The sequence below is a fragment of the Bidens hawaiensis genome, unplaced genomic scaffold, assembly GCF_021521415.1.
Source record: "Bidens hawaiensis isolate Kalapana, Puna unplaced genomic scaffold, B.hawaiensis_p1.1 tig00042947_1, whole genome shotgun sequence".
In the NCBI taxonomy this organism is placed as follows: domain Eukaryota; kingdom Viridiplantae; phylum Streptophyta; class Magnoliopsida; order Asterales; family Asteraceae; genus Bidens; species Bidens hawaiensis.
This window is the reverse complement of record NW_027497609.1, coordinates 51,063-64,627: the sequence shown is the minus strand read 5'-3', so window position 1 is coordinate 64,627 and position 13,565 is coordinate 51,063. Positions and strand designations below refer to the sequence as shown.

General features: G+C 36.4%; 1 protein-coding gene across 1 annotated transcript; it reads left to right on the top strand.

Moving 5' to 3' along the window:
* The first annotated feature begins 5,668 nt into the window (after positions 1 to 5,668).
* Positions 5,669 to 6,487, top strand: LOC143593954 (uncharacterized). Its single transcript, XM_077073406.1, has one exon. It carries the CDS (start codon positions 5,787 to 5,789, stop codon positions 6,333 to 6,335), a length of 549 nt encoding a protein of 182 aa, XP_076929521.1. The 5' UTR covers positions 5,669 to 5,786; the 3' UTR covers positions 6,336 to 6,487.
* Positions 6,488 to 13,565: the final 7,078 nt, after the last annotated feature.

The following is a 13,565-nucleotide window of genomic DNA, read 5'->3' as shown; positions in this document are numbered from 1 at the left end:
CAACTCGATTTTCCGGCACGCAGACGATCCCAGAAGGTGGTTGGGTGAGACACTGGTGGTAGCAGGGGCCGAGGGTTGCGGTTTTGGGGAGGTGGGCGGTGAAATGATGGATATATTGTTCGCCGGAAACCTGCAACTCGCCGGAAAACTCAAATTCATATGTGAAGCTCGGTGAAATGATGGATATGGTGTTCTGAAAGACGAGATAGCCGGAAAACTCAAATTCTCCGGAAAAAACGAGGTCGCCAGAAAAACGAGGTCACCGGAAATGGAGGTTGTGTGTTAAAAATAAAATTTCTGTTTTACCCTCTCAACTAATTTGAATGACATTTTAGTCCAAGACATTAACGAGGTTAGTGTTTGTTTAGACGGGGAGTGGTACAGGAATATAGGGTGAAAGTTGGGAGTGATGGGTGATAAATCAAAAGTTGGAAGTATTATCTACTAATGAAGGAAAGTTAAGAGTATTAAAAACCAATATCCCTATAAAAAATAACACTCAAATAATTAGCATAGTAACCATGATGGAGAGGTTGACTATCCCTTAGGCTCACATGATATTTTAGATTACTCAACGAGGTTATACTTTAGCTATTTTCTTGAAGACCTTTAATAATTAAAGTTCTAAATAAACTATTTGCTTTATATTAAAAGATTCTTCATTTTGTTTCTAAGAAGATATTTTCTATACAGTGATCTTTCATAGATATTTCAAAACATACAATTTGCAATGTTTATCCTAAGTGTATCCATGTTCTGCACTTTAGTAAATGCTTTAATTAATATTTAGATGTTGGTGGCCTAGACGGATCAAACAATCTATCGAAAGCACTTATCAAACTAACGAACACGAGATATTGGAGTGACAACTCTCGACTCTTTTCATAGATCAAACGAACATAACTTCACGAACATACAAGGAATAAAGACTCTCTTGACTCTCTCTAGGAGAAACAACTCTCTCTAATAAACTAATAATCTAGACCTTATTTATAAATCTAATTAACTTTCTTTCCAAGACAATTACTAAACTTTCCCTCTAAGGCAAACATTTCCTAAACATATTATAATTCACATAACTAAATTAAAACATAATTAAATAAACCCTCAACTTTATTGAAAATTCAAGATTAATAATTCATTCACCCCCTTAATTTTGAATTATTTGTCTTCTTACTTTTATTCCTTCTTTTCAACTGACTAGAGCATACTTGCTTCACCGATCCTTCAAACTTAGCATTCGTTCCTTCAGTGATTAACTTTGAAGCCATATTGCCATTTTCTTTCTCAACTCGATTCTTCTCATCAATTCTTTCTTGACCAATATTTTCACGCACTCCAAACAAATCATTCGGGATCGTTCTAAACCCAATATCTTTCACTTTCATAATCAGTTTCACATCGTAACTTTCTTTATTTTCAACTTCAAAGTTATTAGGATTACAGCATACCTGAAGCTTGATGTTATACGTCATATTCAAATTTCTCTGGACCTTCATCAACAATCTCTTTTTCTGACCATATAACCTCAAAATCCCATTGACTATTTCAGTCTTATATCCTTCTTCATCCAGCTTCCCCAATCTAAGAAGATTGGTCTTCAACTTAGGGATATGGAAAACATCACAAAACGTTTTCTTTTCACCAGTCTTACTTACCACGGTCTCATTACCTTTACCTTTATTTTCGATCTCGGATCCATCACCAAACTTCACTTGACCCGAAACTCGTTCATTCAAGGTAGTAAAAAAACTATTTCTTTCCTGACGTATGATGGCTTGCACCATTGTCTAAGTACCACGTTCCTTCATTCTTTTCATCATTTTCAAACATACCAAGGATAACTCTTTCTTCATTCAAACTTACTTTCTTTATTAAACAAACTGCTGCGAATAAAGAAGTATCAACATCATCTTCTTTCTTTGTCAAATTCACTTCATCATTCCCTTTGCTTGGTTCTTTACATTCATTCAAGTAGTGCCCAATCTTATCACAGTTGTAGCACATTACATACTTCCTTCTATCTTCCCATTCTTCAGGGTTCTTTTTCGGCATTCACTCCGTTCATCATTCTTACGTTCACCATTCCATCTTGGGTTCCCTCCTCCTCGTTCATCAATATTGAATTCTCAATATAGTTGAGGGTTTATTTAATTACATTTTAATTTAGTTATTTGAATTATAATAGGTTTATGAAATGTTTGCCTTAGAGAGAAAGTTTAGTAATTGTCTTGGAAAGAAAGTTAAGTAGATCTATAAATAGGGTCTAGATTATTAGTTTTATTAGAGAGAGTTGTTTCTCCTAAAGAGAGAGAAAGAGAGTCAAGAGAGTCTTTTTTCCTTGTATGTTCGTGAAGTTATAATCGTTTGATATATGAAAAAAGTCGAGGTTATCACCCCAATATCTCATCATATGGGGTGACAACCCTCGACTTTTTTCATATATCAAACGAACATACAAGGAAAAAAAGACTCTCTTGACTTTCTCTCTCTCTAATAAAACTAATAATTTAGACCTTATTTATAGATCTGCTTAGCTTTCTTTTCAAGACAATTATTAAACTTCATTTCCAAGGCAAACATTTTCTAAACCTATTATAATTCAAATAACTAAATTAAAACATAATTAAATAAACCTTCAATTTTGTTGAGAATTCAAGATTAATCCTTCACATGTCTCATTGGTTTAACCAAGCTAGTATTATGATTTTTTGGGTCATTGTATATATGTATGAACCAAGTGTACGTTATATATTCTTTTGTGGGTTACTATGTGTGTATAAAATATATATTAAGTTTTTTTCCTTTTTATATTATTATCATCTATGCAAGGGTAATATATTAAGATTCTGTGTGATAATAGTGTTTACAGACATATTAGATGTAATTGTATGTGCATGTCAAAATGTACATAGAAGTGTAATTTAAGTAGTTGTTTGTTCTTGTGCAAATAAAATTATTATTTGTAACCGAATGAAAAACAATATTAGGTAGTGGGCGACAAATTAAGGAAGATTGGGGCGATTTTGTAGTGCACACCGTCCCCCGGGCGACTAGGGGGGTTGTTTTTTGTCGTCTGCTTTAGTTTGTAAAGTATTATTATTTTATTGTAGTGTGTGCGCGATGTATATGTACATGTATGTGGGGCTACAATACCGTTACACTTACACCCATAAAACAAAAAAAGAACTTACCATTTACTGACTGGACGCCACATGACACAAAACGTCATATTTGTAGTCTCTCCACTACACATAACCTTTTAAGGACATGTGTGACCATTTTGGAAGTAAAAGTTAATTTTACAATTTGAGTAGAAAAGAAATTGAGGGCCAAAACCGAAACCAACACTTAATATTAAAAGGCAAAAGACACTTTTACCCCTTATGTGAGAGACTCGTCCAGTGGTTAACAAATTCAGTGGCTGTTTGTTTTAGGTCTGAATGAAATTCAGAGGTAAGGGTCTGATTCGGTCAGATTCAGATCGTTTGGTTGAGTTACACACCACATCTTAATGGTTCAGCTAAAAAATGTTGCTGAATGGTTCAGTGGACACATATGCCCTTTACCCTGACATACATTTGCCCATCTCTTTCTTCACCACTGTGCTTCACCTTCACGCCGTCGACCACCGCCAAACACCAACCACCTTCGCACGCCGTCGACCACCACCGTCGCACGCCGTCGACCACATGCCATCGACCACCACCGTCACACGTCGTCAACAAGATGGGACATAAGAAGGATTCTTTGTTTCCTCCGGCGATGAAGAAATGAAGTAGAGTACCCAGCTCGTTTTTTTATAAGTTATAATATAATAATGATAATATGAAGGATGAGATATTTGATACGTATACAACTGGATTGCATTCAAAAGAATTGGGTTTGATATTTGTTAATTCTTTTTTACAGTAATTTAATGTTTATTAATAATAGAGCATGAAATTTTTATTTCATTTTATAAGTTTATTTTTATTATTTTTAATCTAAGATTAATTTTCAATAAATCATCTATTGTATTTTATTATTATTTGATCATTGTCCTAATTTATATAATAGGTTGGATCCGTTAAAAGAATTTATATACATTGCTGAATATTTTAATTTAATGTATTTAAATTGTATTTTATTATTATTATTATAAAGTTTATAATTCTTGGATTGCTAAAAGAAATTATATACACTACAGAATATTTGATAAATTGCTTGTTCAGACCGACTATTTGTTAATAGTTTATAGGGGTGAAATAGTCATTCTGAACAACTATTCAGATGTCTAACCAAACAGGTTTTACTCATTCAACACTTGCAAGCGGCCCAGACTCTCTTAATCATTCAAACCTCTTAATCATTCAGCACTTAATGTTTCAGTAATTGCCAAACAGCCTCTCAGTTGGTGAAATATTGATGAGTGGTCAAAACTGCAAACTATTTTAAATGTCTGGGTTTAATTTTATATATATATAAGAGACGTTTGGTGTCGCTAACCAAGTAGCGGCATCAAACTTGTTTATACCATTTTAATTTTTTTTGTAGTATTGGTAGCATAACGAATGTAACGAGAACCGACCTAACGTCAATTTTTGTTTATCTAACATAAACAAACTTAATTTGTGTAAACTCACTGCATCAACGTCCAGGACTGACAATGCTAGGGTTTTGATGCCAGTTGGTTTTTTTGTTTCGGTTCTGGTACCATAATGAACGTAATGAAAACCGACCGGATGCAATTTTTTTTGTTTTAGTTCTGGTACCGCAACGAACAACAAAGAAACCGACCAAATTCGCGTAAATTCAGTGCCTTTTGTTTTAGTTCCAGTACCATCGTAACGAAAACCGACCAACTCCCATTTTTGTTTTAGTTTTGGTATCGTAAGAAACCAACTAAATTCACATCAACTTATCATCTTAACGCTCGAGACCGATAACGTTTGAGTTGCTGTGGGTAAATTCCTAGTTTATTACTAGTTTGAATTTTGAAACGAATGGACCACGTAAATTTAAATATAACCCGATTAGTTAAACATATTCACTTATTAGATGAGCATGACTATAAGTTGGTTGTGACTCAATGGTAGAGCACTCACTTTACAAGTGAGAGGTAGGGGATCAAATCTCACTATCACCAACTTATATGGGAGATATGAGGGATGACCCTAGCAAGCCAGGGTTCGAGTCCTGATCTCACCCGGTTTTACCGGCTCCTCACTGTTGTGCCGTTTGGCGGGCGTGGGGGTCGGGTTTTATCCGGTGAATCCCTCAACAGGCAGACCGCTAGGGGCTCCGTCCGTCCGAACTAGCGGCCAGCTCGGGCTACCTTTAGCCAATGAGGGTCGCGTACAGGATACCCGGCGTTACTTGGTGTTCAAAAAAAAAAAGATGAGCATGACATGCTCCAAAAAAGTTATATTAGTATATAACAAGTAAAACAACCTAGAAATATAATTATATCTATATCAATTATTAAACCGTTACAGAGTAACTTACATTTTCTTGTATAGATCACCTTTGATACCCAACAACAACTGTACACCTCATCGTAAATTGTGTTTGATACGTGTCACCCCACCGCTACCCCACCTCACATCAAAAGGGCTACCTCTCTTGTCGTTTTCTCAAACCCTATCCTCTTTACATCAATTAAAATAAATTAATAATTTCCAAAATTAAAAAAAAACCATATTTATTTTTTTTCCTTTAAATACATGGCTCTAGTAAAGCCATGTTTGCCAACTTAGAAACCCTAATCATCTCTTTAAAATTTTCTCTCTTCGTACCGGAAACTTATGGCAAATTCTACCCGAAAATCTACCGGAGGAATTCTCCGGTCCCACTCTCCGCCGCCGTTTTCATCGCATTCGTTCGCTTCCTCGAGCGCTACGTTCTCGCCCTCTTCGTCTCCGTTTTTCCAAAACCAATCTCTATCACCATCCCCGTCGTTATCATCCATCAGTTTCTCTATAGAAAGCCGTTCGATCTCTGTCTCTCCAAGAGGAGATCGAACGGCTAAGAAACGGATACCAAATCCCAGAAGGATGTGTATGTGTTCACCAACTTCACATCCAGGTTCATTTAGATGCAGTTTGCATAAGAATAAGACTAATAACCACCACAACAGTCATAATACAAGTTCCTATCCTTCAAACCGGCTTAACGCGAGGCGATCCGCCATGACGAACTCGCTCGTTCGAATAGGGACCGTAGAAGGTGGGGATTTGGTGAAACGAGCTTTATCGGCGTTGATTAGGCCGTCGTCGCACCAGCAGAGGCGCAGAACGTCGTTTCAGCCGAGGCCGAGTCGGTTATGTGTAATGGCCAGAGCTGGTGATTTGTAGTGATAACGGATGTCTAGATTCCGGCGAAGTCGGTGGTTGAAGATAACGGGAAATAGACGATGAATCTATTGATTAATTAATCGGATCTAGATCTTTATACCTTTTTATATAATATGTAAATATGATCTCCTGTCCCCCATTAATATAAGGGCCAAAGAAGAGCTTTCAAACAACATTCAGATTCATTAAAAGTTTAAAACTAAACATTTGATTTCATTAGATTTTTTTTAAATACTTGGAACTACCCATAATATCTATGTTAGCCTTTATGAAACAAGATACTAACCGTTTATATTAAGTTAGTCTTTTTAAAACAAGATATCAACCGTTTTTATTGAGTTAGACTTTCTGAAACAGGATATCAATCGTTTATATTAATTTTGACGCTTCAGACATGACTTATCTAGAAACAAAGTCAAGGAGGAAACCGAAAACTTACCACTATGGAAAAAACCCATTGACTCATATTTCAAACTTAAACAAGATATCAACCGTTTTTATTGAGTTAGACTTTCTGAAACAGGATATCAATCGTTTATATTAATTTTGACGCTTCAGACATGACTTATCTAGAAACAAAGTCAAGGAGGAAACCGAAAACTTACCACTATGGAAAAAACCCATTGACTCATATTTCAAACTTAAGACAATAAGATTTAAAGTCATAACTCGTGACCATCACTATTGGAACATGAAGTCAATGGCTAGGTTTCATTATATGATTGTTGGTTTTTATCATTTTTGGTTAAAATTAAAGTAGTTTTGTTTTAACCCCGTAACTAAATATGAAAAAACGTACCTTGAGAACCAATAAATATTTATATATCATATTTGTGTTTTATACTTTTTGTTTTTTTTTTCACTAGGCTCTATAACTACCGATGGATTATTGATAAGAATGTTATAACCTATCAACGAATGTAAATTTTAAAAGACTTAGTTTTACCATTTAAAAAGAACTAGTGACGTAGCTTATTAGTTGTTACTTTTTCATCTATTTTGATGTAAACGGTACTCTGTTTGTATTGCTAATAATTTCATATTTGTTTTATTCAGCAGGTTTCTGTCAGTGAGTCAAGGAATTTGAAGAGTTGTGCCGTCAGATGACTTTCATCTTCAAATGCAAGTGACCGCCATGACTTTGCATTTTTGGAGAATATGATGGACATAGGATTAATTTAATACTAATCTTGATTAAAGTATTAATATAAAAAATATCTACTATTAATAAATAGTACTATACTTTAACAGCTTATGAAATGGAGTTTAGATGCAGTTGGCTAGGTGGGACCGTTAAGATTTAAAAAAATGTATGGGTACGACGTCGGATTAAACAATAATAAATAGAAATTCCTTAAATAACCATTTTATAAAGAGAGAAAGTGATAAATAGCCCAAAATTATTAGATATTTCCAAAATATCCCACTAAATTTTGGATTGAGATGATAAGATCTGACGAAATCTTTAAATCAATAGAAATCTGACAAGTGTCATACTTTTTTGAAAATCCGACGAGTTATTTGAAAATATTGGGGGACCAGTCCATATTTTCCACTAAATCTTTTTCTAACAAAACAGTCTTGCCCAACGGTTTAATAATATTTCCTACCGGATCCCTTCAAATTCCAAACACTTGAGAAATTGTGCATTCAAACTCAGCCTTTGAAGACGCATTTCGGGTGAATTTGTACCAAAAAGACGACCTAATAGTTTATTTCTTATGTGTTGAAATCTAGCCCACACCTATGTTATTAATTTTTAATCCCTCTACACCGACAATATTTCGTGATTCCGTCTACTCCGACATGATTGTCCAATGAATATTACTTGCATTGTTTTTCATATATATGTGTTTCATCTTCATCATCTTCCTCTTTCATACCACCCTAAACCTTCAATGAACAATCCGGCTCATACTACCCTAAACCTTCAACCCGGGACCCATATCCATAACCTCCACTTGATCTCCTCTCTTAAACTTCATGGTTGAACAAGTGTTAGAGTTGATTTTGGCAGAGATGTGGATTATTGAGGAAGATGATACTATACATATAGTGTAAAATATGGACGGACACGAAGATAAGTTCACTTCAAACTGTATTTACGAATTGAAATCACACTCAAGTTAGTTCATTCAATTTGCAGATGATCTAGTTTGTTTTCTCCATGAATATTCTGTAATGTTCGCTATCTCAATTGATGCATTAATCCAATTCGCAAGCTTCAATTAGCTATTCCATATAATCAATTAGGTTTACAAATAACGAGCTGCATTTTGGAGTCGATGTCATACATTTCCAATAGCGAACTGTAACACCCCGGCTAAAGCGGAATACGCGCGGGTGTGACGTACAGATTGCCCAAAACACATGTGACACTATTAAGTGACAATAATATCATTAATTCATTCATATCTCAAGTACACAAGTTGTTCAATAAGACAATTATAAAGGAAAAATAATGAAACACATCTTCTTGTTTATTCTTTAAATAATCTAACTTCTAGTGTCTTTCGTCATTTCATCCTCTAATATAAGTACCTGTAGCATCTATATATAAAATAAAGTCAACTAACTTAATAGTTGGTAAGTTCACACAGTTTAAATACTAGATAAAAACCATACAATTCCATGAAAACTTGTGAAAAGCACATAAGGGTTCTTTACACTAGAAACAATGGTTCATGAGTGTAAAGAATAAATGAAGGTCTTTTCCAGTTGGGATTGTTCACCAACGTACTAAGATCAGAGTCCCTTTTCCACTAGAAACAATGGTCTATGAGTGCAAAGGGAGGCGTATGATCATACTTATCGAAGAAATCCATGCACGTAATATCGTAGCAAGTAATCAAGTAAACACACAAGTCAATGATGCGAATTGTAGTTTGTAAATAATAAATAAAATAAATTGAATTTTTGATAGGATATATATGCTACCCCCAAAATATATAAAAGCGTTAAAAAGGGGGTGTGAGAAACTCACCTTTGTGATTGGAGATAACTTTGAAAAGAAAAACCGTAAGTGCGTTAAATGAAATCAAACGATCGAATCTCGCGAGCTAGAACAAGATATACAAAAAAAAATTACTAACTAATTTACAAGACAATAACGTTGGTTTTAAGGTTTATACATTTTTATTTATAAGTATTATGTTACACGTTTTTAAGTGTATTAGTATTTAAGTTAACGGGTTTTATCAATTTTATTATTATAATATTATTTACAATTTTAATAATCATTAAGGAATTTGTCGTAATCGGTATGTTTCATTTGAAAGTTACAACGACATTTTATATATATATATTATAACTATTTTACGAGTTTTAACGAGTGGTATGGTTTGTAAAAGTTGATATTTGAACTAAAATGCTAACGCAAATTAAAACAACTTTTATTTAATTATAAAACTAATTTTATTTATTTTGTATGATTTATAAATGGGAAAATTACCTAAATAGCCCTTTTGATGAGAGAGAAAAGACAATATAGCCCATGAGATTTCAAATTCCAAAAATAGCCCACCAAATCCAACTTCCTCGTAAGTTTTTGAGATTCCCCGTGAGTTTTCGTGGACGAATAAAAATCTGCCATGTGTTTTCCATTTTCACCTACCACGCTATTTTCATCCCAAATCTGTCTGAAGCGTTATTTTTGTCATCAAATATAACATGAAGAAAACCAATTGTAACGTGATGTTTCAAGCTGTTTTCATCGGCAACGTGACTTTTCAAAATAGATGATTTTTGAGTTATTTTGAAATCCATCTTCAAAGATGAATTTGAAATGAATTTCAACCTCGGAGACGATTTTCAATTAACATCTCCAAAGATGAATATTAAATGAATTTCATCTTCGTGAGGTTGAAATTCATCTCCAAAGATGAATTTGTAAAAAACATTTTCAATTTGAAATGAAAACCAAATGAATCTCACGTGATTACGAAGACGGCATTTCCGTTATTTTCTCAAATTACCAAAACTTATGTACAAACATTACCAAAAACCCTAGTGATGTCATAAACCAAACCACAGTTCCATGTTTTTCAACAACAACCTTCCAAGATTCAAGAAACCCAGATCAGATCCGGTTCAATCCACGTCATCCGGTATCAATTTCCGGCATGAAACAGAATATTCCGGCGAGACAATGAAGGAAATAATATACCGAACGGTAGCTTTCCGGCCGGTGAGTTTTTCCGATGAGGAGGTGGTAGAGAAGCCACGGAGGAAGAACTTTCGGCTCAAGTTTCATGGTGGTGGTGGGTGGTTGTGGTGGTGGTGGTGTCCGGTGTAACACCCCGACCAAAGGCGGATTATACATCGGGGCGCCACATATTGCTTCATTACTCGCGACACTATTGGTGTCAATATTTATTAATACACATTTTATCGCGCACGCGTAGCGGGGAAAATAAAGAACATAAATCAATATATTATAAATTATAACATTCAAACAACATTAACTTGTCTTGATACATTTTAATTCTAGGTCCAAAAGTAAAAACGTCCTACGTGTCCACAAGCTCCAAAACAGCTACTGCAAACCTGAACATGTGTTAAAATAAACGTCAAACACTTGCGTGTTGGTGAGAAATCAAGTTTAATACAATACATAGATAGCCATAAATCTGCGCGCAACACGTGTATGTCTGGTGTTTAACAAGGGTGCAATCAGATTGTGATCAAGCCTAGATAGATCATAGCTCATAGTTCAATCCGTGCTCCCAATTGAGCACAAAAACGAGAAAACATCTGTGCAAGTGTAAACAAAGAAAACCGTAAACGATAGGTCTCCCGTGTTCATCTAATGGTACCATGAAAACTTCGGAATAGGCCGAACAAAGCGGTTAATGATACACACATACAAATAAACAGCCAAGTAAACGTCCTCAACACATGGGATACTGCGCGACTAAAGTTCATAAACAGTTTAAGACTCAAGTTTTGTATGAACACATGAACATCCCAAAGCATTTAAAATAAAAAGGGATTAGATACGAGATAACTCACTTGATAAAGATGCGATGATAGATATGCAAGAATCAACTCTTAAACAAGCAAAGTTAACCTATAATTAAAGATTATTGTTTTAACGATTGGTTTTAAGTTTTGGTTATAAGTTAGCATAATTAATAAGTAAATTATTATATATATATATTACCGGAAAAGCAGGGCAGAACAGGGAGGAAGACGGAGGCAAGAGAGGAGGGAGGCGGCTGAAGAACAACGGCAGAGAGCAAAAAGGGAGGAAGAGAATAAGTGTAGTGTGTGAAGTGTTAAGAAAATAGTACTATATATAGGCAAACCCTAGGGGACACAAACCCTAGAAAAGATCTCCAAAAGTAAAAGAAAAGATATCAACAGTAAAAAGATTCCAAAAGCAAGATATCAAAAGATATGGCAGCTGCAGGGGACAAGAGAAAAGCTGACAGGGAACAGTAACAGGCATGGGCGGATCAGATAAAGGTACTGGATAAAGCATGAAAAAGCAGATCTCAAAAGATAATGTCAGTCACTTTTTCTACCAACCAATGGGGTTGGTACGCATGCTGCGCCGAAAGTAACTATTCAGACATTAGATAGGTTAGGTCAACAGCTCAGAAGAAAAGACATTACAAAAGCAAACGGCTAGAATAAACAGAAGATACAAGGGTTAAGCGCGGGAAGGCTGAGTGCGCGAGCGCGAAGGCTGGCACAACAATCCTTAGCGCACTGCGGGAAGAATCACAAATCCTTAGCGTGCTGCGTGAAGAACTAGAATTCTAAGCGCATCGCGGGAAGAACATACATTCTTAGCGCATTGCGGGAAGAACATGCATTCTTAGCGCGCTGCGAGAAGAGTTCTCTTCACGCATCGCAGGAACAAGATGTCTTCACGCAGGCTTCCATGTAAGGAGTCTGGCGCGTGGAGCTGCAGACATCCTTAGGCGGGAAGAACCAAAGGACAAGCAAAGAGTTAAGGAAAGGGTTCAAGGCTTAAGGGCGGGACGGCGACAAGAGGGAAAAGAAGGCGGAAAGAGAGGAGAGGGACGGAACGGCGGAAAGAAAGAGAGAGAAAGAGGCGGGAGGGAAAAGTATATTATTATTATTGAAAGTAAAATATAAGTATAAATAAATATTAAATCATAAAAGAAAGAGATCGGGTCAGAGAAACGGGTACCTGGGTCGGGTCGGATCGGGGCAGATGTCACAGTCTCCCCTACTTTAAGAAATTTCGTCCCGAAATTTATCTCGAAGTAGGTTGCGCAGAGAACAGGTGCGGGTACTTGATATTCATTTGATCTTCCCTTTCCCATGTAAACTCGGCTCCGCGCTTGGACTCCCAGCGAACTTTCACGATAGGGATACGACTGCGCTTGGTTTGCTTAACCTCACGATCCATAATCTCAACAGGCTTCTCAACGAAATGCATAGTTTCATCAACTTGAACTTCATCAAGTGGAATGCGAAGGTTCTCGTCAGCTAAACACTTCTTGAGATTGGATACATGGAACGTTGGATGCACATTACTGAGCGCGGGCGGCAGGTCAAGTCTGTAGGCAACTTTTCCCACACGCGCGAGAATCTTGAATGGACCAACATAACGAGGAGCAAGCTTACCTTTCTTCCCAAAGCGGACAACACCTTTCCAGGGCGACACTTTGAGGAGAACAAGATCACCAACTTGAAATTCGAGAGGCTTTCGCCTACGATCTGCGTAACTCTTCTGTCGGCTTCTGGCAGTCAGCAGATGATCACGGATCTTGGCGATTTTATCGGTTGTCTCTTGAACAAGTTCGGGTCCTGTGATTTGAGTTTCACCCACTTCGCTCCAACAGATCGGGGAGCGGCACTTACGACCGTAAAGTGCTTCAAATGGGGCCATACCAATACTGGAATGATAGCTGTTATTATAAGAAAACTCAATCAAAGGCAGGTGTGAATCCCAATTACCTCCAAAATCAAGAACACAAGATCGGAGCATATCCTCAAGAGTTTGAATAGTTCGCTCAGACTGTCCGTCAGTCTGAGGATGATATGCCGTACTCATGTCCAAGCGAGTTCCTAGCGCAGATTGGAGAGATTTCCAAAAGCGAGATATAAAACGGCCATCGCGATCGGATATGATGCTCAAAGGAGTACCATGACGGCAAACAATTTCCTTGACATACAGCTGCGCGAGCTGCTCAACACGGTAGTTTTCACGAATGGGCAGAAAGTGAGCAGACTTAGTCAATCGATCCACTATTA